Source organism: Pseudorasbora parva, chromosome 23, assembly GCF_024679245.1.
Source record: "Pseudorasbora parva isolate DD20220531a chromosome 23, ASM2467924v1, whole genome shotgun sequence".
NCBI lineage: Eukaryota > Metazoa > Chordata > Actinopteri > Cypriniformes > Gobionidae > Pseudorasbora > Pseudorasbora parva.
In genome coordinates, this window is record NC_090194.1 from 29,304,816 (window position 1) to 29,331,372 (window position 26,557).

The 26,557-nt window shown below is 39.0% G+C and overlaps 1 protein-coding gene across 10 annotated transcripts in view; it reads left to right on the forward strand.

Annotated features, from left to right (window-relative positions):
* The window catches only part of gramd1ba (GRAM domain containing 1Ba), a 139,497-nt gene that overhangs the window by 83,588 nt on the left and 29,352 nt on the right, over positions 1–26,557 (forward strand). For 8 of the 10 annotated variants that reach the window (XM_067434171.1, XM_067434168.1, XM_067434169.1 and 5 more), the window contains one exon: positions 24,023–24,239. In XM_067434171.1, coding sequence (XP_067290272.1) covers positions 24,023–24,239 — 217 coding nt within the window. Of the gene's footprint in view, positions 1–7,879; positions 8,181–17,665; positions 18,065–24,022; positions 24,240–26,557 lie in introns of those variants that run through there. The other 2 variants (XM_067434174.1, XM_067434173.1) reach the window with 2 other exon arrangements.

Genomic DNA, 26,557 nt, shown 5'->3' on the forward strand with positions numbered 1-26,557 from the left:
ATATTCTTATATTATCATGACCTTTTATATATCATCATGCATTAGAAAATGAAGTTGTGCGGCGTGGCTGGGACGTGCACGCGCTGCCGTTGTTGTGCCGAATTTTGACCCCCTGCCAAAATATTACCCCCTCGTTAAAGTCACTACCTGATTACCTAATCCTAACCCCACCCTTAAAACTAACCCCTCGCCCACAACTAACCCTAAACCTACCAATATTAGGGGGGTGATAATTTAGCGGGGATCGGAATTCAGCACAACACCGGACTCTGACCTGAAGCGCACGCTACTGCGCACACGCCTTTCACTTAGACAGATTGCGACGTCAGTTTCGTGGATTATTGGGTTTGAATGATCAAAAATATGTAAGAATGCATGTCCTGGCGAGAATTCAGGTAAACACATTCGGGTATGCTGTGAATGTGTACATTGTCAAGTGAGAAAGGAACAATTAATTTGGTCTAATATTCTGTGTGATTTAATGTTAATCAAACAACAAAAGAAAATAGAAAATCACCCCATGCTTGACTTTAATATATTTATTAAGAATCAGTGTATTAGTAATTTATTTTACCATTTATTAATTTTTGTTTTAACATTTGATTATTTAAATTCTTTATTGAATGCTACTGTTAATTAGAGCTACTGTAGTTGAAAATAAAGCATTGTTATATAACAATATATACAATATACATATTTTTATGTACATATACAAAAATAAATATAAATTGATGACAGCCAATATATATACAGGTCCTTCTCCAAAAATTAGCATATGTGATAAAAGTTCATTATTTTCCATAAAGTAATGATAAAAATTAAACTTTCATATATTTTAGATTCATTGCACACCAACTGAAATATTTCAGGTCTTTTATTGTTTTAATACTGATGATTTTGGCATACAGCTCATGAAAACCCAAAATTCCTATCTCAAAAAATTGCATATTTCATTCGACCAATAAAAGAAAAGTGTTTTTAATACAAAAAAAATCAACCTTCAAATAATTATGTTCAGTTATGCACTCAGTACTTGGTCGGGAATACTTTTGCAGAAATGACTGCTTCAATGCGGCGTGGCATGGAGGCGATCAGCCTGTGGCACTGCTGAGGTGTTCTGGAGGCCCAGGATGCTTCGATAGCGGCCTTAAGCTCATCCAGAGTGTTGGGTCTTGCGTCTCTCAACTTTCTCTTCACAATATCCCACAGATTCTCTATGGGGTTCAGGTCAGGAGAGTTGGCAGGCCAATTGAGCACGGTAATACCATGGTCAGTAAACAATTTACCAGTGGTTTTGGCACTGTGAGCAGGTGCCAGGTCGTGCTAAAAAACCAAATCTTCATCTCCATAAAGCTTTTCAGCAGATGGAAGCATGAAGTGCTCCAAAATCTCCTGATAGCTAGCTGCATTGACCCTGCCCTTGATAAAACACAGTGGACCAACACCAGCAGCTGACATGGCATCCCAGACCATCACTGACTGTGGGTACTTGACACTGGACTTCAGGCATTTTGGCATTTCCTTCTCCCCAGTCTTCCTCCAGACTCTGGCACCTTGATTTCCGAATGACATGCAAAATTTGCTTTCATCTGAAAAAAGTACTTTGGACCACTGAGCAACAGTCCAGTGCTGCTTCTCTGTAGCCCAAAGTAGCTTGACCTGGTGAATGCGGCACCTGTAGCCCATTTCCTGCACACGCCTGTGAACGGTGGTTTCTACTCCAGACTCAGTCCAAGGCTTCCGCAGGTCCCCCAAGGTCTGGAATCGGTCCTTCTCCACAATCTTCCTCAGGGTCCAGTCACCTCTTCTCGTTGTGCAGCGTTTTTTTGCCACACTTTTTCCTTCCCACAGACTTCCCACTGAGGTGCCTTGATACAGCACTCTGGGAACAGCCTATTCGTTCAGAAATTTCTTTCTGTGTCTTACCCTCTCGCTTGAGGGTGTCAATGATGGCCTTCTGGACAGCAGTCAGGTCGGCAGTCTTACCCATGATTGCGGTTTTGAGTAATGAACCAGGCTGGGAGTTTTTAAAAGCCTCAGGAATCTTTCGCAGGTGTTTAGAGTTAATGAGTTGATTCAGATGATTAGGTTAATAGCTCGTTTAGAGAACCTTTTCATGATATTCTAATTTTTTGAGACAGGAATTTTGGGTTTTCATGAGCTGTATGCCAAAATCTTTTATCACATTTATTTAAGAAGGACCTGTGTGTGTGTGTGTGTGTGTGTGTGTGTGTGTGTGTGTGTGTGTGTGTGTGTGTGTGTGTGTGTGTGTGTGTGTGTGTGTGTGTGTGTGTGTGTGTGTGTGTGTGTGTGTGTGTGTGTGTGTGTGTGTATATATATATATATATATATATATAATTATTATAATATATACATATTTTATTATATGTATTTAATATACATTTTAAATGTATTATTTACTCAACTTTTTCAAAGTGCAATTATACATTTTATGATTTTAAAGGACTTTTAAATAAACATAATTTAACTACCAATAAGCATGTAGTATTTTACCATGGTTATTTACCATTTTTTTCGACCAACGATCCACGCCAATATTTTTTTCTTAGCATTAGTTAATAACTGTTTCTGCTTTGTTAATGCATAATATACAATTTTGGAGTAAATATAGTATAAAATAAGTGTTTATTTTAACAATTTTGCTCTCATATTATCTTAGCATTATATCTGGCATTCCCTCTTTTGGAAACTAGTTATGAATAATATCTGATCCCTCTGTGCTCTTTTCAGTGGTATAACAATAATTGTTGTTTTTGCCGGTCAGGGTTGGGTATGTGTGTGTCTGTGTTTGTTTGTGCATGCAGGGATTAGCTGCCTCACTTCACTTCTCCAGTATGCTCACTAACCAAGCCTGACAGTCACCTCATCACCTGACTCTCTCAGGCTCTCTTCTCATTGGCTGGCTCCAGTCAGCCTCCATGTGGCAGTGAGCTCAGCGATGCTGAGGGGGGCGGGGCTATGTGGCTGCTCTCGCTGGCTGTTGGGCCGCAGGGCTAAACAAATCAGGACTGGACCCACAGAAATAAACTCAAGCCTTCATTGGCCAGTTTCCGCAGGCCCGCTGGAGTCTGAGTTCCTCATCTGCTCTTCCCCACTCAAACCCCCAGAGACTCAGCAAGGGCAACAGAACATGTTGACATAACACATTACATGTGCAGTGCTGATATATCACATCAGTACTGGACGCTGGGAAATTCTAGGAGCACTGCAGATGAAATGATAGGATTTAAATGGTTTAGATTTTTTCATATTTGAACTGCATTTGCATTTTCTTTAATTAGACATCAAACACTTTTGCCACAAGTAACATCTCATAACTGATTATATAAGAATCAGAATATGGATTTATGAAAGGATTTGTCATAATATTTGTGCCACGTTATATAATTTAATCCCAAAATTGCACTGAATTTTGTCTAAAAAGTCTAAAATGAACATGGATAATAATTGTATTTATACATCATGCATGCATTCACATTCATAGCCTGTGATGGAGCTGTCCATTCAGCACCACTGTGGCATGCACACACTCTGATTGGCCAGTGATTTTACATGGACTCGTTCTGATTGGCCAGTTCTCTGTGGCCTCATGAAGAGAATTTATTGGAGCTTGTATATGATCTTGAGACTGTGATATATATTATTGCAGAACGAGAATTATATGACCATAGTTATATGACCATAAGTCTCTCTCTCAATCCCTCTCTCTTTCTAATGTGTCCTAGACCCCTAGTCCACATTTGCATATTATATAAAAATATTTTTTGGGATAGTTTTTTGAGAAGCAGTAGTGTAACCAAGAGGAAATAATGCATCGTAGGTGCGTTCACATTGACATTACTGCAGGACAATCATGTAATCTTCACTGTATGTGCTTTCATATTCCATCACTGTGCATTTGCACAACAGTGCATTTTTGTTATAACAGTTGTTGTCCTTCATGTAGCCGTTAAATCACTAACACTTCTGTCATTTTGACGCTGCAAATCACCTTGTGTGAACACTTCTCGTATATTTTTGTTAAAGGGTTAGTTCACCCAAAAATGAAATTGATGTCATTAATGACTCACTCTAATGTCGATCCACACCCTTAAGACCTCCGTTCATCTTCGGAACACAGTTTAAGATATTTTATATTTAGTCAGAGAGCGCATCCAAGTGTATGAACACTATACTGTCCATATCCAGAAAGGGAATAAAAACATCATCAAAGTAGTCCATATGTGACATCAGTTAGTTCATTAGAATCTCTTGAAGCATCGAAAATACATTTGGGTCCAAAAATAACAAAAACTACGACTTTATTCAGCATTGTCATCTCTTACCTGTTTGTGTTCAATCCTCGAATTAAGATTCAAACGGTTGTGAATCAGCAGATTTATTCATAATTTCAGTAGTTTGGCAGTTTGACACGCGATCCAAATCATGAATCAATACGCTGATTCATGACCGTTTGAATCTTTATTTAAGGTTTTAAAAAAAACATGAATGAGAATGAGATGAGACAATGCTGAATAAAGTCGTAGTTTTTGTTATTTTTGAACCAAAATGTATTTTCGATGCTTCAAGAGATTCTAATGAACTAACTGATGTCACATATGGACTACTTTGATGATGTTTTTATTCCCTTTCTGGACATGGACAGTATAGTGTGCATACACTTGGATGCGCTCTCGGACTAAATATAAAATATCTTAAACTGTGTTCCAAAGATGAACGGAAGTCTTACGGGTGTGGAACAACATTAGGGTGAGTCATTAATGACATCAATTTCCTTTTCGGGTGAACTAACCCTTTAATGTTTGACTGTGATTTTGTAGGATTTGTGCCAGAACCAGCATCTTTAGTTTGTCCATTGTAGTTTTTTGTAAACGTTCAAAAATCAAAGGAAAATGACAGGTTAGAAAGAATATGATTAATTCACCAAACCCTAACCCTAAAATGTTATTGGTTGATATAAATGTTATTCTGGGACCAACAAGGATTCAAGTTTGTTGCCATTCAAGGATTATTGCCATGTTGTGTGTATTTAAAGGGTGCATAACACACACAGTTTCTGCCAATCTCATGTTAATCTTGAGTACCTATAGAGTAGTACTGTATCCTTCATATCATCGAATAGTCTTTAGTTTTGTCATAAATGATAGATATGCTGTACCGACTCTTTCCGAAAACACTTGGATGGGGCTAAAGAGTCACAAACACACAATGCATTGTGGCATTATCCCTTGATAATTTTAGATTCACTAGATGTTTGTGCTGTTTACATTTTATCCGCTTACGCTCCGATTGCCAACAAAACACAGACATTTGATGCAGTTTCACTCACCGCCTGCAGCTTCGACTCATGACCGGGAACAAACAAACACACATGCAGAACTCCGTTGCTGCTCTGGGAAATCAATCTGCATCCACTGTTTTCTTAATGCTGGGTTATTTGGGAAGCTAAACATGGTTATCTTTCCCTCACAACCAAAAACACACTTCTTTAGTGGCATTGTTGATTTCGTGGTCTAAACACAAAATGACAGCGCTGCTGACGGCTCCTTAAACCTGAACGAAGCCTGTTGATGGGTGAGCTCTTGCTCTTGTTCTGATTGAGTGCGCACACACTCATCCGGGAGAAATGCCCATACAAGGAATTCCTCCCTTTATGAAGTCATACAGGGCCATAGCATGTTTTTTTTGGCCATGTTTAGCATGAGATTCCAGCTCTTTCACAGTGTAAATACAGTAGGTACAGAAAGTATTCAGACCCCTTTAAATGTTTCACTCTTTGTTATATTGTAGCCATTTGCTAAAATCATTTAAGTTTATTTTTTTCTCATTAATGTACACACAGCAGCCCTTATTGACAGTAAAACAGCATTGTTTTTGAAAACATTTTTGTAGATTTATTAAAAAAGAAAAACTAAACTATCACATGGTGCTAAGTATTCAGGCCTTTTGCTCAGTGTTTAGTAGAAGCACCATTTTGATCTAATACAGCCATGAGTCTTTTTAGGAAAAATGAAACATGTATTTAACAGTTGGATTTGGGGATCATCTGCCATTCCTCCTTGCACATCCTCTCCAGTTCTGTCAGGTTGGATGGTAAACGCTGGTGCACAGCCATTTTCAGGTCTCTCCAGAGATGCTCAATTAGGTTTAAGTCAGGGCTCTGGCTGGGCCATTTAAGAACATTCACAGAGTTTTTGTGAAGCCGCTTATTCGTTATTTTAGCTGTTATTTTAACTCCTTCGCTATTTTATCTTAGGGTCATTGTCTTGTTGAAAGGTGAACCTTCAGCCCAGTCTGAGGTCTTGAGCACTCTGGAGAAGGTTTTCGTCCAGGATATCCCTATACTTGGCCACATTCATCTTTCCCTCGATTGCAACCAGTCATCCTGCAGCTGAAAAACACCCCCACAGCATGATGCTGCCACCACCATGCTTCACTGTAGGGACTGTATTGGACAGGTGAATACCAATGCCTGGTTTTCTCCACACATAGTGCTTCGAATTACGGCCAAAAAGTTCTATTTTGGTCTCATCAGACCAGAGAATCTTATTTCTTACTATATTGGAGTCATTCTGGTGTGTTTTTTAGCAAACTCCAAGCAGGCTTCATGTGTCTTAGCAGTAAGGAGAGGCTTCTGTCGGGCCACTCTGCCATAAAGCCCTGACTGGTGGAGGGCTGCAGTGATGGTTGACTTTCTACAACTTTCTCCCATCTCCTAACTGCATCTCTGGAGCTCAGCCACAGTGATCTTTGGGCTCTTCTTTACCGGAAGGGTTCTGGCCATCCCAAACATCTTCCATTTAAGGATTATGGAGGCCACTGTGCTCTTAGGAACCTTAAGTGGAGCCTAATTTGTTTGTAACCTTGGCCAGATCTGTGCCTTGCCACCTTGTCTCTGAGCTCTTCAGGCAGTTCCTTTGACCTCATGATTCTCATTGGCTCTGAAATGCACTGTGAGCTGTAAGGTCTTATATAGACAGGTGTGTGGCTTTCCTAATCAAGTCCAATCAGTATAATCAAACACAGTTGGACTCAAATGAAGGTGTAGAACCATCTCCAGGATGATCAGAAAATGGACAGCACCTGAGTTAAATATATGAGTGTCACAGCAAAGGGTCTGAATACTTAGGACCATGTGATATTTCATTTTTTCTTTTTTAATAAATCTGCAAAAATGTCAACAATTCTGTGTTTCTGTCAATATGGGGTGCTGTGTGTACATTAATGAGGAAAACATAACTTAAATGATTTTAGCAAATGGCTGCAAAATAACAAAGAGTGAAAAATGTAATGCTGTCCTTTCAGACTTTCAGTTTTACTCACTGTAAGTCAGAATGCAAGAAATAGTGTGTTTGAAGACAGTGGCTCGTGTCAAATCTGAACGACGCAACAATGAAAATTTAAGTCTGCGATGAACACATCACTTTTGCTTTTTCATGCTTTTTTGACAGACAAATTTGGCCATTTTTTCAGAGCACACATCAAAAACGATACTTTAACTGACACTTATGTGTTTGGACAGTTTGTTGATGTTTCAGTGACCTGTGTGTCCATGGGATCAGAGAAGCGCTGCTGTGGCCTGTACACGTGACTAGACATTTGCGGCAATATCAACTGGAATAGAACAAGACACCAAGCAATATATTTCTCTCATCCTTATACACACACTGTCCGCAGTGTTTATCGTCCATCTGTATTAAGGGATTAGAGGACCAGCTGTCGACAGCCCCATAGTCCCACACACACACACACACACACATCAGTGAGACCGGACAGGAATTTCTTTGAGTCAGGAAGGAAGCGGGGGGGGGGGAGTGGCCTGGAGGATCTGAGCATGCTCAGTGAGCATCGGCGAAACGAGAGCCGCTCATGCACTCATCTGCAGAAAGAGAGAGGGAGAGAGAGGCTGCTGCATTTCAGAGGTGCACATGAGCGCTTCACACACACACAGGATGTGGAAGTATGGCTCGTCGGACACTTCCATGCTGAATGAGGAATTCTGAGTCGGGCTGATCGCCCGGGCTTGGGACCACTAGAACCGACCCGGATTAACATCCCGCTCGGGATGCCTTGGGAAAGGTGGCCCGTGAAATGGGAAGATGACACTGTGGGATCAGGACAGCCTGCACTGCACTAATGAAAGGCTTCAAGCTCGCCTGGTAAGACGGACAGACGGTCTGATGCCAACCGGTTGGCACCATCACGGGCCTCTCCTTTCTCTGCAGTATTCGTTTGTGTGTTTACTTCATATTTTAGTGTCGCAGGAAAGAGATTTCGGCTTCCTGTCCTCATCCTAAACGGTACGGTAGGAATGCGCTCTATGTCGCTTTGTATCGGTCGCTGTCAGAGATCTGCAGTGACGTGTTAGCGTCCGCTTGTTTACATCAGCCATGTATAGCATTGATTCGGTCTGATGACTGAATTTATTCTCCAGAGCTCCGAGCAATGGGCGGTCAACACAGCTGAGGCCGAGATGGTGGACTTTAATGATAAACTTTTAATGGTTATGTAACCGTGCCCTCTTAAACTGCAGAATGATTCTTCCCTGTTGGATAGTGGAAGCTTATTTTAGAGGCACTGAGTTCAGGACTTGCGTGGATTATTGAAGGAAGAGTGACAGTGCAGTTTTCATGGAGTGTCTTGAACTGATCCTAAAATCAGTGTTTTCCTTTTTCTCAGTTCATATATTCTGCTGTATGTCAGCAAGACTAAATGTCACAGTTTCCTCAAAGTTATTTGCGATGAAAGTGCTTACTGGTGGGGAGAATTTTTAGAAATGAGGACAATTTTTAAAATAGCCCATATGTTGTGTCTCTATTATGAACTAGTCGCTTGATTAAAGATTTGTTTTTTGGGGGTTTTGACAGGTACAGATTTATTTGTCTTTTGTAATGCAGTACTGTGTGTTTCAAGTCTGATAAACATGCTAAATGAAAATTTTGGCAATTATATTACCGTGCACATCTTTTCCATCAGATGTTGATACAGATTGTGCTTGAAACCTGGGTCTGGGTATGTCTTGTCTGTCTGTCATATATAAGGCTGAAACTAATGATTATTGTGATAATCGATTAGTTGGCTGAATATTTTTTCGATTAACCGATTAATCGTATAACTTTTTATTGGGGAAACTATTTCACATCCGGCCCAATGCTGTCCTTCAAACAAACTGAAAAACACAAAAATTAACCATGGTTTACAATGAATGAAACTAAAATAATTAAAGTAATAAATAAATAAACTAATAAATAATTGTATTTTTATATAAATATTTAACGCTTGAGCATTTTGCGTCGAGGATGCGCACATATCTGTCAAATCGCATGAGAGGGTATGTTAACCGCTGATGCATTAGTGAAAGTTTAAAATAAAGAATACTCTTGTTTTAGGCAGCTCGGATCACGCACCCTTGTTACAGTTGCTCGCTCTGTTTCCGCTCCATTATTTTTTGATGCATAGAAAAGTGTTATTCAGTGCTGTACTGTGGCGTGACTGGTGGAAGTTTTCTGTGCGCCGAATGCACACCCGACTAATCGATAATGAGAATCACTGTCGATTATTTTCATTATCGTTTATTATCGATTAGTTGTTGCAGCCCTAGTCATATATCTGTCTGTCTTTAATTTTCATTAAAGCATTATTTTGATATTATTTAGTTCATTAAAATGGACAGCATGGTTCTTGGCCCCTCAGGTTTCATCTAGTCTGGATCTTGGCGTAGACTGGTCCTAGTCTGAGGTTTCCCAGACAATCCCCCTGGACAGACAAAGAAATATTCCCATTCCAAACACCATTGGTTGTGGATGGAAATTCGACCAACAATACTAATAATAATAACATGCACTCTACTAAATGCTGGGTTGTTTTAACCCAAATCTTGGTCAAATATGGACTGACTCAACCATCGGGTTAAAAATGTAATTAAAAAAATCCCACCCCAATAGCTGGGTTTGTCCAAATTTAGGTTAAAACAACCCATTGTTTTTTAGAGTGTGGTTTTCAAATATATACTCTCGTATTTAATCATTTCTATTCATATACACTCTGGTATTTTACATTTACATTTACATTTAATCATTTAGCAGACGCTTTTATCCAAAGCGACTTACAAAAAAGGGTAGAGCAATAGAAGCAACGAAACAAACAAAGCCAACAACCTGTAAGAGCTGTAAGAAATCTCAATTAATTAGCACAGTACACAACTGTTTTTTTTTTTTTTTTTTTTTTTTTTTTTTTTTATAGCCAGCTACAACAAATACTCACGTACGGAAAATACAGAACACTGGATTTGGATAGCTATGATAACAACCCATTAGGACTAAGGCTGATGCCCCAACTGTTGTCGTTAATGCGGATTCAGTGGCCCAATGGGTTGGTTTTGTATGGCATTCTAGCTAAACGCGCAGCAATAGCCATCGACAGCAAAAACTCACGTACGCAAAAAACAGAACACTGGATTTTGGTAGCTATGATAACTATGTAACATACCCGCCTGAAGGCACAAATCCGGATGAGAGACGTAGATATGATCAGTAAGTGCTATTCTGTATTGGTCAAGTGCAATAGGAAAAGTGCAATTGGAAAAGATGTGTCTTAAGATGTTTTTTTAAAAATGGCTACAGACTCGGCAGCACGAATTGAGATCGGCAGGTCATTCCACCAGGTGGGAACGGTCCAGGAAAATGTCCGTGAGAGCGATTTCATGCCTCTTTGGGAAGGAACCACGAGGCGCCGCTCATTCGCAGAACGCAAGCTTCTGGAGGGTGTGTAAGTCTGAACAATTGAGTTTAGGTATAATGGTGCAGAACCAGTGGTTGTTTTGTAGGCGAGAACTAGAGCCTTGAATTTGATGCGAGCAGCCATTGGCAACCAGTGCAGTTTGATGAAGAGAGGCGTAACATGCGTTCTCTTCGGCTCATTAAAGACCACTCTCGCCGCTGCATTCTGGATCAGCTGCAAGGGTTTGATAGTGCATGCTGGAAGCCCAGCCAGAAGAGCATTACAATAATCCAGTCTGGAGAGAACAAGAGCTTGAACCAGGAGTTGTGCAGCCTGTTCTGATAGGAAGGGTCTAATCTTTCTAATGTTGTATAAAGCAAATCTGCACGACCGGGCTGTTGCAGTAATGTGGTCAGTGAAGTTTAACTGGTCATCAATCACAACTCCAAGGTTCCTGGCTGTCCTTGATGGAGTTATGGTCGATGAACCAAGCTGAATGGAGAAATTTTGATGAAGTGCTGGGTTGGTTGAGAAAACAAGTAATTCTGTCTTTGCAAGATTGAGTTTAAGATGATACTCTTTCATCCAGTCAGAAATGTCTGTCAGACAGGCAGCGATACGAACACTGACTGTAGGATCATCTGGTTGAAATGAGAAGTAGAGTTGAGTGTCATCAGCATAGCAGTGATAGGAAAAGCCATGTTTCTGAATGACGGAACCTAATGATGACATATAGATGTAGAAGAGAAGTGGTCCAAGGACTGAGCCCTGGGGAACCCCAGTAGCTAGATGATGTGACTTAGACACTACACCTCTCCATGACACCCTGTAGGACCTACCAGAGAGGTAAGACCTGAACCACTGGAGGGCAGTTCCTGAGATACCCATCGTCTTAAGTGTTGATTTTACTGATATTGTATTTCATGTAATGAACATACATGTCGAAAGAAACCAATATTTATTTACACATTACAAAAACATGAAATACTTTTTTCCCGAAGTATTTTTGTAGGTAGCTGCTCTGCCGTTACAGTCTCAGCATCTGTGTGCTGCTGTGTCCTCCGGTGGGACTGCTAAATGACCACTGCAGAGCGCATCCTCTGTGTCTGTCCATGTGTGTGTGTTTACTGCAGTGGACACCAAGAGACACGTTGGTCTTTAATTGAGTCCCTCATAAAAACACATCCTAGATGTACTGCTTTCCTTGCCATTTTGTTTACTTTTTTATCATTTCCTTAAGCCTGTTTTGATAATCCAGATGTATAATATCTGATTAGTAGGATAAAGTTTAAAGAGATGTGGTCACATGACCTGCTCCCTGTCCAGTGCAGTCTGTCACAGATGAAGAATACTAGCATGTTTAAAGAGGTTCTGTAATATCTCTTTTTACAAGACGTTAAATAAGTCTCAATGTCTCCAGAGTGTGTATGTGACTGTATCCTTACCCCACAGATCATTTTTTATAGCATGTTAAAATTGCCACTTTTTGAGAGCGAGCAAAAGCGTGCCGTTTTTGATCTGCTGCTCCCGGCCCCTTTCAAGAAGAGGGCGGAGCTTCAAGAGCTCATGTTAGCAGCTCTGATTACCTCATGCAGACACGCACTGAAAATGTCTGAAACTATTCAGCCTTTTATGTTCAAACCAGAGTCGAACAATGATGGGGAGACTCTAGAAGAAGTGACAACATGTAGAATGCAACAGCACATTTCTGAATGGTTAGTTGATCAATTAATGCAGCTGATGTGGAGTTAACTTTGCCTGACGTCTACATACTAAATTCTAGTCAGAATATGAGTCTGATACTGCTGCATTGGGCTGTAATTATGGGGCGTGTTTCAACAGAACCAGGAAAGACCTCAATTGGATGACTTACAACCAATTAGAGCAACGGAGCGACGCATAACGTTAGTTGTCAAATTTTAACAGAACTCAACTGCACTGTGTTGCCAAGTCTGCGGTTTTCCCAAGGGTTGTTTTCCATGTCCGTGGTTTCAAGCGACCTCAATTATGTGATGTATAGACCCAGTAATGCAAATTTTTGTATGCAACCATGCCAAAATAACACACATTTTACCCCCCAAACGGCATTTTCTTTCCAAGAAGCTATTGTTTTGGGCTACTAGTTGTGAGGTTTTGTTTTAAAAACGTGGCAAAATGTCTGCACGCACACTGAAATATACGATCATTTCCAAGGTTTTAAAACAAAAAAAGAGAAGAATTTAAGGATACACAGAGTACTTACTAACATGATAATTTCTGAGAGAAATAGTGAAGGTGAATGCTTATATGAGCAAGTTCTCCGTTTTGGATTTGAACAAATTCAACCCAACCCAAGCCCCTTTGATGATGTGGATGATTACGTTACTGTTTATCGTCTGTCCATCATCGTCTAAAGCCCGCCCTGACAATTTTACTGGTCCGAACAGTTTCTGTTCAGGCATAATCACTCCTCTATGGATCAAGTCCAGACTGAACTGCCTGAGCTCAAATGTTGTGGGCGGGGCTGAGTTTGGCTGGAATCCTGGCTAGAGTTATCTAGTTATTATTTAAACATGCTAATATTCTGTAGTTATCTTCAAGTCATCAATTAGCATGTTCTGTCATGATAATCTATAATCGCTCTTGTAGGAACTGTGGTAAGATGAAGATAGAACATATATAGTTTAGTTTAATTATGGTTATAACTTATGTTGCCATCTAGTTTTTATGGCATGCTATTGCATTTGTGTTATGTACTGTATTGCAATAAAGGTGAAAAGTCGTATGCGACAGCTCCTAAATATGCTCTAACAACTCTTCCGCTTCTCAACATGGCCTCACCCGCTTTGTTGAATGTCACTAACCCTTAAATATGCTCGCTGTAGTCCCTACCAGCCATTTTTTGGATTCCTTAAAAAACAATTTATTGAAAAGAGCATCTTAAATACATTCTATGGTTGATTTCTTATGTTGTTGTTTTTTTGTCTCATGAGGTCTAGAGGTCTAGTGCATTGCATTGAGGAATACAACATTTCAAGCTGTGTTCTCGGACATTTTATCATTTGTGCTGTAGTAGGTCTGCTGGGTATTCTCTTCAAATTTTGCATACTTTTTTTAGTGGTGTAAAGCTTACACTTTTACTTTTATTTTAGCTCGAAGGCATTTCAGGGTTAAATGCGACAGTAAAGATAGACTGTTTGTTTCAGACATTGCCATGTATTTACACTGTCCTGAGGAGATTACATGCCTATTTTAAGCAGTCTCTCTCTCTCTCTCTCTCTCTCTCTCTCGCTCTCTCTCTCTCTCTCTCTCTCTCTCTCTCTCTCTCTCTCTCTCTCTCTCTCTCTCTCTCTCTCTCTCTCTCTCTCTCTCTCTCTCTCTCTCTCTCTCTCTCTGATCTAAATCTGATTTGATTTAAACTTATTATAATTATGTTGGTTTCCTGTTTCTGTGATGCTGTGAGAATGTTCTGCTTATTCTTAAATGTATGACTTCACTTTGATGTGACCCATATTGGTGTGATGTGACCCAACTCTGATCTGATTTTGATCTAATTTGAGTCAAATCTAAATGAATTGTGACTTATCTAACTTTGCGACTGATCCAATCCAATCTGACCTTTATCTGATCTCACTCATATGATTGGACCATGATCAAATGTTGGGTTGACAATCTGACTGTAATGCATTTCTGATGTTCTGTGTGGCGGTTAGTGGGTTTTTAAAATTGAGGAGACATACAGAATTTTAATAAATTTATCTGACCTAGCCTACCACTTCTTTTCTAATCGCTCCTAATCGATGAAAGGGAAATACTTGATGTGTTTGGCTATTTGTGTGCCTCAGCATGCGCTGACCCCGCTCTGTGATTTTGCGTGGCCTACCACTTCATGGCTGAGTCCTAATTGCTTCCACTTATATAATAACACTATAATAACACTAAAAGTTGACCGTAGAATATTTAGCCTATCACGGTGCCACGCTTGAATTCACTGAGCTTCTGAGAGCCACCCATTCTTTCACAAACATTTGGAGAAGCGTCTGCATGCCTAGGTGCTTGATTGTATATACCTGTGGCCATGGAAGTGTTTGGAAAACCTGAGTTCATTGATCACAAAGTCACTTTTGGCAATAAGTGTACCTTGGCATCATTGCATCGATGGCACTTTATCTTTTAACTCTCACATTACTCGACTAAAAACATTTAAATAAAGCTTGGATTTTTATTTAAAAGACAAATTTTGTTGTTAATTTTATGTTAGAAAGAAACTAGTTTCTGCTATCTTTCTATCCGTACTTGATGTAATGTATGAATTATTTACATACTAGATGCTTTTTATGATGGATTAATATGAGATTGTAAATCATTTTAGTAGTGATTAGTAGTACCAAGTAGTTTGGCTTTCTTGGCCCACTAGAAGAAAAATGCACTGGTATTTAATAATTTACAAAACGATTTCGGGGTTGTTGCCTTCATATCTCTGTTGTCTCATTCAACAGAAACGTTTAGGTTATTATTCCGTTCTCAAAATTGTCATACTCTCTCTGTTCCTTTTGTCCGAACTGAACTGGGAAAAAAGTATTTTATGTGTGCAGCTGTTTTTGATGTGCACGATTCCTCCTGCCATTTAAAGGTCATTTTGTAAAGCAATGCTATTCTGATGCTTTTTATTGATTCTCGTTTGAATTCACAGCGCACCACATCTGCAAATGACATCAGTCCACTGCACTGAATAAAAAGGCAGATTTTATGAAATAGGGTGTCAAATTTAATTTGACCTCCCCTCCACTAGATGGCAGACATGTCAAACTTCATCCTCGAATTAAAAAAAACATCATGATTCTATACAAAATCTTTGAGATAGAGCACATTAAATCAGTGCAAACAAAAGCGGAGCTTGGCGTGCGAGAGAGACGTTTCATCAGAGCATTGTCAACGTCTGTGAGTATTTGCATTAGATTATTATTACTATTATTATTTTCTCATGTCATCAATAAAGCTTACCCACAATGAAATGTCTTGAAGTTAGCAGGTATGTTAGTGTTGGGAACGAGGAGAGAGATTTTTACTGCGCTCGCCATGAAACGTGCGTCTTCTGACCGTGCGCCTCTCCGTGATCATAGCGACAGTATTGTGGTGGCGACTTTGTCTAATGCCATTGGGTATGTTAGACGAGGTCGAAGTATTCATAACGCAGTTTGGAGGCAGTTCGGAGGCAGGGTGGGAATGAGAATGAAAATGACTGAGCTGTTCACATTCGGCGCACGAGAGGCAGATCAGGCAGAGCTGTATACGTAAAAATGTTGTATCAGCGTTTCTTCTAGACAAATCTGGCGTTTTAGAGCCTGAAACCGGTATTTTTTTTTCAAATCCAGTCCCACAGTGGTTAAATCTGAAACTGACGGCGTTACGTTTTCGTGTTTACAGACAATCTGTATATTTTGTGAAACAGTGATGTCATTAAAGAAGTCTAGAAGGGATACAGCTATGGCCATTAGGTATGCGCAAATCAATATCGCATCATTTAATTACTGTATTTGCATTTTTGTAAGGGTAGGTGTAGGCATTAATAAAACACAATCTGGTTGTTATGGGTGTCGGATGCAGCAGAGATGAGGAGATCCGGGACTTCCAAACAAAACAGGCTTTATTTAAATCAGGCTCAAAACATCAAACACCATGAACTAACATGAGACCGGACAAAGAAAGAGTGAACAGGGCAGAACTAAATACCAACAGTGATGACAGACTAAATGAGGGGAACAGGTGACACAGATGATAATTAACTAAACACAGCTGACAGAACTAAACTAAAGAGAGAAAAGTGGCGGGAAACAGAACAAAGGAACATGTGACAACTCAAACCAGGACGTGCAGGGGCAAAAACACAACAGAAACAGACCAAACATGTAAGACTGGTAAGTAGAAAATGTATTTAGTGTTGTTTTATTGTGAGATTTTGCCTGACTTCCGACCGTTACTGTATCCCTCCTAGCCACAACTCTTCTTCTCCGTTTTCTGTGGCAGAATTACAGCACCACACACTGGTCTGGCATGTTTACTACATAGTTTTAAATCTGCTTGGGTGGTTTCGTGTATACGCAGATATTTCTTCAGATGAGAAAAAAAAAAGATTGGATATGTAAAGCTCTGATTTAGTGTGGATGTCCCCTACATTTTAGGGGAGAACGGGGCTCAAAGTAACACCTTTTTTTTTTAGTTTGTGTAAATCCACTTGGGGTTCAAGGTATTTTTTTGTTCCCCCATTATTTTTACACATCTAGTGCAATTATGTGGTTTTGTTTTATTAATACAATATACTTTTTTTTTCTTGAGTTACCCCCTGAAAGAATGGAAGTGGAATGTGGATGACGGTGAATGCCCCCAACATGCCCCATTGGTTGGGTACATTGTAACATGTGAGGGGTAGCTTAAAATGTTACCTGATATAATCCAAAATATCTAAGACAACCAAATATTTTGTCAGTAAAATACAATAATTAACTTTTGCATATAAAATAATGCTATTTTTAATAAACACATTTTTGAGTTTGACAATAAACACATCGCTAAATACAGCTATGCAGCATAAAAATAAAAATAAACTACTTCTGAACATTAACTCTCAGTCATTATTCACATTTTCTCATGATTTCTCAATAGAATTCATAAGAGTGTAGAATATAATAACGTAGTTCTAATAAGGGTACATTGTAACGCAACTAACCCCGTTATACTTTGTGCCCCACTTTCCCCCTAAGTACAAGTTATCCAGATTGTTTATGTAAAATATTTATGTGATTATTCTGAGTCATTTCCTGCTTATCACTGTAAAGCTGTGGCGCTCTGTAAATAAAGGTGACTTGATTTGATTTGATTGTGGGCAGGATTTGATGGCATCATTCACAGGAGTGAAGAGAGCAAGCATGAGTGAGTGAGAGAGAGCGGAGTGATGTGATTGGGGGAGGGGTAGAGAGCCAGAGATTGGCTTGCTGACGTTCAGGCTGCTGACGTGAGTGGCTTCATTCAAGAAAGCCATGAATATTAAATCAACCCCAGCAGCCACACTGCGCCGCACAGCATCCGTTTTTCACACCAGCTCGACGTCCTCCTGCCCCCGACAGAAAGATAGAGAAGGACTAACAGAACAGCAGAAGAAACCAGGATGTAGAAGAGCGAGGGATTGGGATGAAAGGCTTGCATGAAATAACAGGGATGCTGAGACGATAAGCTCCACCTCGTCTCTTCCTCCTCTCTCCTCACATCACTCCATCCTCACACTGCAGCCACGCTGAATGAATGAAGCAGAGCTGAGAGCTTTCGCGTTGCCCCTCATGGCCACCAGGTTTGTCAACGTGTGATTTTTTTGCATTAAAATCATGAAGGGAAGTCCCTTGCATGATCCATTAGCTAGAATTTCCAATATTTTAGTTCTTATTAATGCTTTTACCACATTGCAATATATACTAGTATCATTGCAATTTCATCTTTCATCCAATTTCAAGCAGATTTCTTCAGAAGAGTAATGCATTGCATTTGCTGCTTGTAACGGGCGGTCGTTGCTTGCATCACATGAGTGTTTTCACCCTTTCAAGCGAGTGTGAGAAAGATGTTTATCTCTGCCTTTTGCTCTCTGAGACTCAAGCTAGCGTGGGAGAGATGTATCTTCCGACTGGTGGTATAACAAAATGTTTATACCATACGTGTTGTTGTTTATTTGTCTCGGCATTTAAGCAGAAGTGTGAAAAACTGCATTCACACAAACACGTGTGGCCTGTCATTTGGCCCCTTATAATATATAGATATGATATATTATATGATAGTATAATAATATGATATGATATACCCCCAATATGATAGGTGAGGTGAGTAGAGCCATACATCCACTAACAATACAAGCTTTTATTTTTTTACAAGAATGTTTGATAAATACTTTGTATCACTGTATTGGTGTGTGGTGAGTGAGAAACTGTTTGGCACATGTATGCTTGAAGCTGTGTTTGGAATGGAATACTAGCTCACTGCTAGTATTGTGCAGTATGTACTGTAGACTGTCTACTTTTTTAATAATGCACATACTTTGCATACATACTGTACTGCACAATTAGTGAGTATAGCACGTGTGTGGTGATGCACAATATATTGGTACCTTATTGGCTATTAGTAGTTTTATTTATTTTTTAATTTGATATGTATCAGTTTGAAATATGTTTTACTACACTGTAAACCTGAATAAGTTGGGCTAACTCAAAAATATATATAAGCAAGCAGAACTATCAAGATTTGAGTTTGTAGTACAGTTGTGTTAATTTCTCCTAACTTAAATTCCTGAGTTAGCTCACTTTAGCCTTGTTTCCACTGAAATTACCAGGAGCAATTTTTCCCAAGATCTTTTTTTCCCCCAGACCTGTCGATGTCTGCTTTTCTGTGCGGCCTAGAGTACCATGAAGATTAGACCAGTGACGATGGATTTTGTTTAATAAAGGCTGAGCTATGTCATCGGTCCATCGGCCATATTTTTTAAACTTCTTTGCTGATTTGAATAGTAAACAACTATTACTGCACGCACCGCTACAGACTTCTAAAAATGGTGGTTAAAATAAAATGCTGCGAGGAGTCAGCCAATCAAAATGCTGCATGAACTCAACCAATCAGCATATTCAGCACCCAAGTCCCACCTCTGAATGATCCTAAACTTTGAAAAATAACTACCTTGCAAGCAGAGCCATTTTGAGGGGGAAATATTTACCCAGAACTTCATTTTAGACCCTGGTTCCTGTGGTCGAAACACACCAAGCTCCTCCCCAGTGTCCCTGGAAAGTTACTTTCTAAGTTGAGAAACTCAAAGTTTAAGTTACATTTTTATTTTGTACTCATACTTTTTTTTATTGTTCTTAACTTGAAATATTTGAGTACACTAATTTTTATGTTTAACTTAAAATTATCAGGTTATCTCAACATAAATATTTGGCTAGCTGTAACAAATTAATTTAGAAAATGGCAACTTGCTAACATGTTAACAATAGCATGGTATAGCACTTGAGCACAACTGAGCAACTTAAAACATGTAACTTACCTGCTCTCAAACCAAGCAGAATGTTCCTCTTGTCACCATTACTCCACATTAACAGAAACTCTTCTAAATTAGCATAACAAAACATTAATCACTACTAAATCTCCCTTGCCATTAATCTTGCACACGAAAAACTCTCTCTATTTTGAGTGTCATGGGCAAAGCAAAACATTTCCCAGCCCAGTTTAAGTTAAAATTAAGTTTAAGTCTAAATGAAAGAAAATGAATTAATACAACTCAAAACAATGAAGCAGTTCAGTTTACTTGAAATATGTCTGCTGTAAACTCAAAAGTAAAAGTATTTCTAGCATTAGGGTTTACAGTGTATTATATTTTTCTGTTTACTATATTTCTACATTTACATAGCCTTTTCCGCCCTTTCATTATAATGTTGTGATGCCTAAATTTATTTAGGATTTATTTTAGTATTTAGACTATTTCTCTTTTATATAATGTGCTGCTCGCCCTTACCTTGATGTACTAGAACACAGCTGATCTAACAGATTCTTGACAGTGTGACAGAGGTAGATATATGCACCGGTAATTTGAATCCACTGTTTCTGTGAAGGTTTTATCCGAAGTGATTTATTTGCCATAAGAACCTTCTAGAACGCGTGGACTTGTGTTCTGGGAGGGATAGGCTGCTTGAGTGCTTAAGTGTTGATGCATCATAAGTGCATTAGGCTAATATCATGAACCCAGAGAGATTGTGAGGTGTTTTATGAGTTGCTGTATTTTATATTTGATCTGCTCTCTCTCTCTCTCTCTCTCTCTCTCTCTCTCTCTCTCTCTCTCTCTCTCTCTCTCTCTCTCTCTCTCTCTCTCTCTCTCTCTCTCTCTCTCTCTCTCTCTCTCTCTCTCTCTCTCTCTCTCTCTCTCGTCACAGTGTTTGTTTTTCCAAACGGGCAGCTCTTCGCTCAGGTACATAACATTAATAATTAAGATTGAACCTGGTGCTCTTTCTGAGGGACAGATGAAGGGCTGGCAGCAGGAAGACGGTTTTACTGCATAGAGAGATTGAGACAAAGATAGATGGTGAGAGAAGTGCCTCTGATTGAAGATTGAAGAAGGCTTTTCATTTTCTGTATTATCTACAATCATCTTGACCTTTGTTAGCAAGTGAAATCTGAGTTTTGAGGTCAGCTAGTGAGTGTTCTGACGGTTCTTCTAAGATTTTAATGATCAGATGTTACTCTTTTTTTAGCTTTATTGATATTGAATATAATTATTGAAGTTTTCATTTGCTTTATTTCAAGTATCAACTTAGTATCAAGTATCAATATAAAATGTGTACAATAAAAACAAGAGCATACAATCCATATACTGTGCAGACTGTAAACTGAGTTTACAAAGTTTGGAGCATGAAATTGTCCAAAATGTCTTTGTATGCTAAAAACATTAAGACGTTTTGTTCTCTGGAACTAAGAGGCCAAGTCAAACCCCTGAAAAATAACCCCACATCATAATTCCCCCTCCACCAAACTTTACACCAGTCAGGCAAGTACCATTCTCCTGGTAACTGCCAAACCCAGACTTGTTCTTTGGATTGCCAAAGAGAAGTATGTTTCGTCACTCCAGAGAACACGTCTGCACTGCTCTAGAGTCCAGTGGTGGCGTGCTTTACACCACTGCACCGCTCTAGAGTCCAGTGGTGGCGTGCTTTACACCACTGCACCCGACACTTTGCATTGTACTTGGTGATGTAAGGTTTGGATGCAGCTGCTCGGCCATGGAAACCCATTCAATTAAGCTCTCTACGCACTGATCTTGAGCTAATCTGAAGGCCACGCAAAGTTTGGAGGTATGTAGCTTTTGACACTGCAGAAAGTTGCAGACTTCTGTGCACCGTGCGCCTCAGCATGTGCTGACCCCGCTCTGTAATTTAACATGGCCTACCACTTTATTGCTGAGTTGCCGTTGTTCCCAATTTCTTCCACTTATATAATAACACTATAATGAAACTTTGTTATAATACCACTAACAGTTGACCGTGGAATATTTAGCAGTGAGGGAGTTCCACGAATGGACATATTGCGCAGGTGGCAACCTTGATTTTATACAGTTGTGGCCATGGAAGTGATTGGAAGACCTGAGTTCAATGATTTGGACTTTTGGCAGTATAGTGTATCTTATAAATGAAAACACATATTTGAGAAATATTAATATCATAAATGGTAAGGACCTGAAGTTTCTGAAATAAAGAAGCAGAAGCAGAGTATATGTGTTTGTGTCACGGAATGACTTAAGGACAACATGACTTAAGGACAAATAAAACAAACTCAAAACAAAACCCACGAGGGGGAAAAACACAAGACAAAATACAAAACTGAAACAAACCAACAGAGATCACAGGGAACCAAACAAGACTGACAAACACAGGAGCTTATAAAGGGAAGAAATCAAGAGGGAATCAGGGAACACAGGTGGGGCAAATAAAACACTAATCAGATAACAAGGGGGAGGGATCTGACAATGACACGAGCACATGCTCAACATAACAAAACCCACATGTGCACACAAGACAGGACAGGCATGTGACAGTTTGTGGTTGCAATCCTAACAAAATGTTTCTGAAGTTTTTTTTTTTTTTTTTTTTTTTTTTGAAGAGTAGGAAAAGTGCTTGCCCAAACTGTTACAATATGAGCGATGTAGATAAATTAAATTATAGTAAAGAGTAAGAAGACACTTTTCTCCTTATACCAGAAGATTTTTTCTGCTCACATAGTTTGCTTGTTTCCTCCAACTCAAACTTTCGTAAATAAAAACTCCCAGGAATTTTGTAGTTGGTATCTCAATAGACTTGGTAATTTGATAAATCCTTAGGATGATGTTTTTACTACTAAAAATAATAAAATGTTATATCTTTTTTTATTATTATTATTAAACCAATAATCATAAACTATATCCTGATGTGGTCATACTCATATTCAGTCCGAATATGAGTCTGGAACTGCTCCATTGGGCTGTGATTATGAGGCGTGTTTCAACTGAACCAGAAAAGACATCAACTGGATAGACCTACAACCAATCAGAGCAACGAAGCGACGCATTGTCAAAAAAATTTTTTTATTGGTCCGATTGGATAATTACTCCTCTATGGAGCAAGGCTAGACCGAACTGCTCGAACTAAAAATTTTGTGGGCTAAGTTCGGCTGGCATCCAGGCTAATAAACTATTAGACTATCACTGACAGAACTAAGGTTGTGTCATTAGCAAACATTATTTAAATAAGAATATTTGAAACATTCAACAAATCATTTATATAAATAGGAAATAGTAAGGGTCCAAGAATGGGCCCTTGGGAACCCCACAGAGTAATCTTGCTTTGCTATAATAGCAACCCTTAAAACAAGCAAAATGTCTTCTATTAGAAATTATTTTTTTCAACCATTTATATGTAAATTGAAAACCAAATATATATATATATATTAAATGTTGAAAATCTCCTGTGAGAATATTTATGTTTCAGGAGCAACTATTGTGAAGCATCTCCATTTGCTTTGCTCTCTATTTAATATTGTGTGTGTGTGTGTGTGTGTGTGTGTGTGTGTGTGTGTGTGTGTGTGTGTGTTTCACAGTTTCATTCTTCAAAAATATCAGTTTCTGTATTTTGACAGATCTTGTTTTTGTGTGTGTGTGTGTGTGTGTGTGTGTGTGTGTGTGTGTGTGTGTGTGTGTGTGTGTGTGTGTGTGTGTGTGTGTGTGTGTGTGTGTGTGTGTGTGTGTGTGTGTGTGTGTGTGTGTGTGTGTGTGTGTGATCTTATCAGTGATGTGGAAATTCCCAGCAGAACTGCAGTGTTTTAACGATGTGACGCCTGCTGCTGTGTTTTTGATCAGAGTTGCGAGATGTCAGTCTGAATAAATTCCTGGAAGCTGACAGGGCAGAGGTGAATGGCCTGCTGGGAGGTTGCGTATGCACACAGGTGGTTTGGTTGTTTTGGTGGGGACTTTTCCATTGACTTCCGTTCCTGATATTATTATTATATAGCTAATGCCAATATTTCTTCTCCTGACCTATACAGAAAACCTTTTGCATTGGTACATTTTTATTAATACATTTAGTATGTTTAATACCTAGCCTTTTGATGGTTTACTCAAAACTCAATCCTGCATCTCCTGCATGAACACCACGTAACTGTCCAGCCAAGGCTCAAACATCCACTTGAGTTCCTTTTGAAGTGTAGAATCTTTTTTATGGTTGTTTAACGGATATTTTTCTTGTTTCTGTAGCACTGCCAGTAACTCGAACCGCAGCACGCCGGCCTGCTCACCCGTCCTGCGTAAACGCTCGCGCTCCCCAACACCCCAGAACCCAGAGGGAGAGAACATGGTGGAAAAGAACTCCGATCATTCCTCCGATAAATCCCCTTCCACCCCGGAACAAGCCGTCCAGCGCACTAACAGCCAGTTGCTTCACACCACCCGCTCTGGAGGAAAGAACTCCAAGGTAAATGTCTGTGACTGTATACTGTACTGTTACATGTATATTTGATATACACACAAAAAATACGTGTGTGTGTGGGTGTGTGTGTGTGTGTATGTGTGTGTGTGTGTGTGTGTGTGTGTGTGTGTGTGTGTGTGTGTGTGTGTGTGTGTGTGTGTGGAAACTCACTAGATTTTGAAAAGCTCTTTGAAAAGCTCTCATTTTCCTATCATTACATCTGTTGAAGGATTGCGCTTGCTCTCTTTCTTTAAGAAGAACAACATGCTTTTTAAAAATAGTGCATCATTTGAAAAATATTGGGTTGCACTTTATATTACAGTGTACTTACCTAAGAAAGTATTGGGTGATAATAAGGTAACTACATCGGTTAGGTTAGGGGCAACGTTCCCTCTAATTATATAATAATTTAACCCTTCATGTTACTTAGTGATATATTAAATATATATATTTTTAAAAAGCAGTTAATACAGAAGTCAAATTAAGCACATTTCAATTTGACTGACATTTTACAATGCTGTTAACTGTACAAATCTTCTTTAATTTTGGGTTTTCAGGAGCTGTATGCCAAAATCATCAGTATTAAAACAATTAAAGACCTAAAATAATTCAGTTGGTGTGCAGTTGAATCAAAAATATATGAAAGTTTAATTTGTATCATTACATTATGGAAAATAATTAACTTTATCACAATATGCTAATTTTTTGAGAAGGACCTGTAGATCTAATAGCTAAGTATGTTCAAGGGAACATGTGAACTCTTTTATAGTTATCTGAACATCTCTGAAACCCACACACAGCTATTTAAACTGACGTGTTACTGAGGTGTTTAGAGTTTGCACGCTACACTAGTGGTGGGTGTAACTGTAAATATCTGTTTTGTTACCGTGCTGTGCCCTTCATCTGTTATCTCCAACACTTAATCAAGCCACTCTCCTTTAAAACATGATGACGTTGTATTTCACATGTCTTTGAGTTTCAGGTTGACTCTCATACTGAGCTATTTGAACCACAAACATGACTCGCTGCCGCTTACATTTGACATCATTCTCTCTATGAAACCTGTAAACCGCATTCTCTGGTTCTAACACTATAGCGATACTAAATCTATAGAGGTTGAATTATTTATTTCTCATTTAAACTTTTTTAAATATCCTACAATTAAATGGATTTCTCCCCTCATTTTGCATCTGCGTCTGCGCGGCATTTTATTCTTTCTGCGCGGCCGCAGCATCACAGGTGTGCACGCAGCTTAGAGGGAACATTGGTTAGGGGTAGGTTCAGGGTTAGTACCTAGTTATTACCCAGTTATTGCAATTACTATAATAGTCAAGTCACCTTCATTTATATTAATGAAAGATGGATGGTTTTGGCTGTATAGCAGCGCTAGAAAAAAAGTTATTGTCCAGCTAAAGTAAGTTTTTGACTTTGAAAAATCATTATTTATTTATTTTGGGGACACTTAAACGACACCATTGTCAACTACTATAGAAAACTTGTAATGGGTTCTGGCAATTTATTTGCATGGCAACAGTGTTTGGTACGGTGTCCCAGTACTGCACACTACAACGGAATTTAAAAAGCAAACATTAATTCACAACACAATAAAATCAAGCCACAGCACAACGAAATCGAGCCACAACACAATGAAATCAAGCCACAACACAACGAAATCAAGCCGTACACAATAAAAACAAGCCACAACATGACAAAATCAAGCCAAAACACAATGAAATCAAGCCACAATACAATGAAATCAAGCCACAACACAACGAAATCAAGCCACAACGAAATCAAGCCAAAACACAACAAAATCAAGCCACAACACAACAAAATCAAGCCAAAACATAATGAAATCAAGCCAAAACATAAACGAAATCAAGCCAAAACATAAACGAAATCAAGCCAAAACACAACAAAATCAAGCCACAACACAACAAAATCAAGCCAAAACATAATGAAATCAATCCAAAACATAAACGAAATCAAGCCAAAACATAAACGAAATCAAGCCAAAACACAACAAAATCAAGCCACAACACAACGAAATCAAGCCAAAACATAATTAAATCAAGCCAAAACATAAACGAAATCAAGCCAAAACACAACGAAATCAAGCCAAAGCACAACGAAATCAAGCCACAACACAACAAAATCAAGCCAAAACCCAATGAAATCAAGCCAAAAACAACAAAATCAAGCCACAACACAATGAAATCAAGCCACAACACAATGAAATCAAGCCACAACACAATGAAATCAAGCCACAACACAACAAAATCAAGCCACAACACAACAAAATCAAGCCACAACACAATGAAATC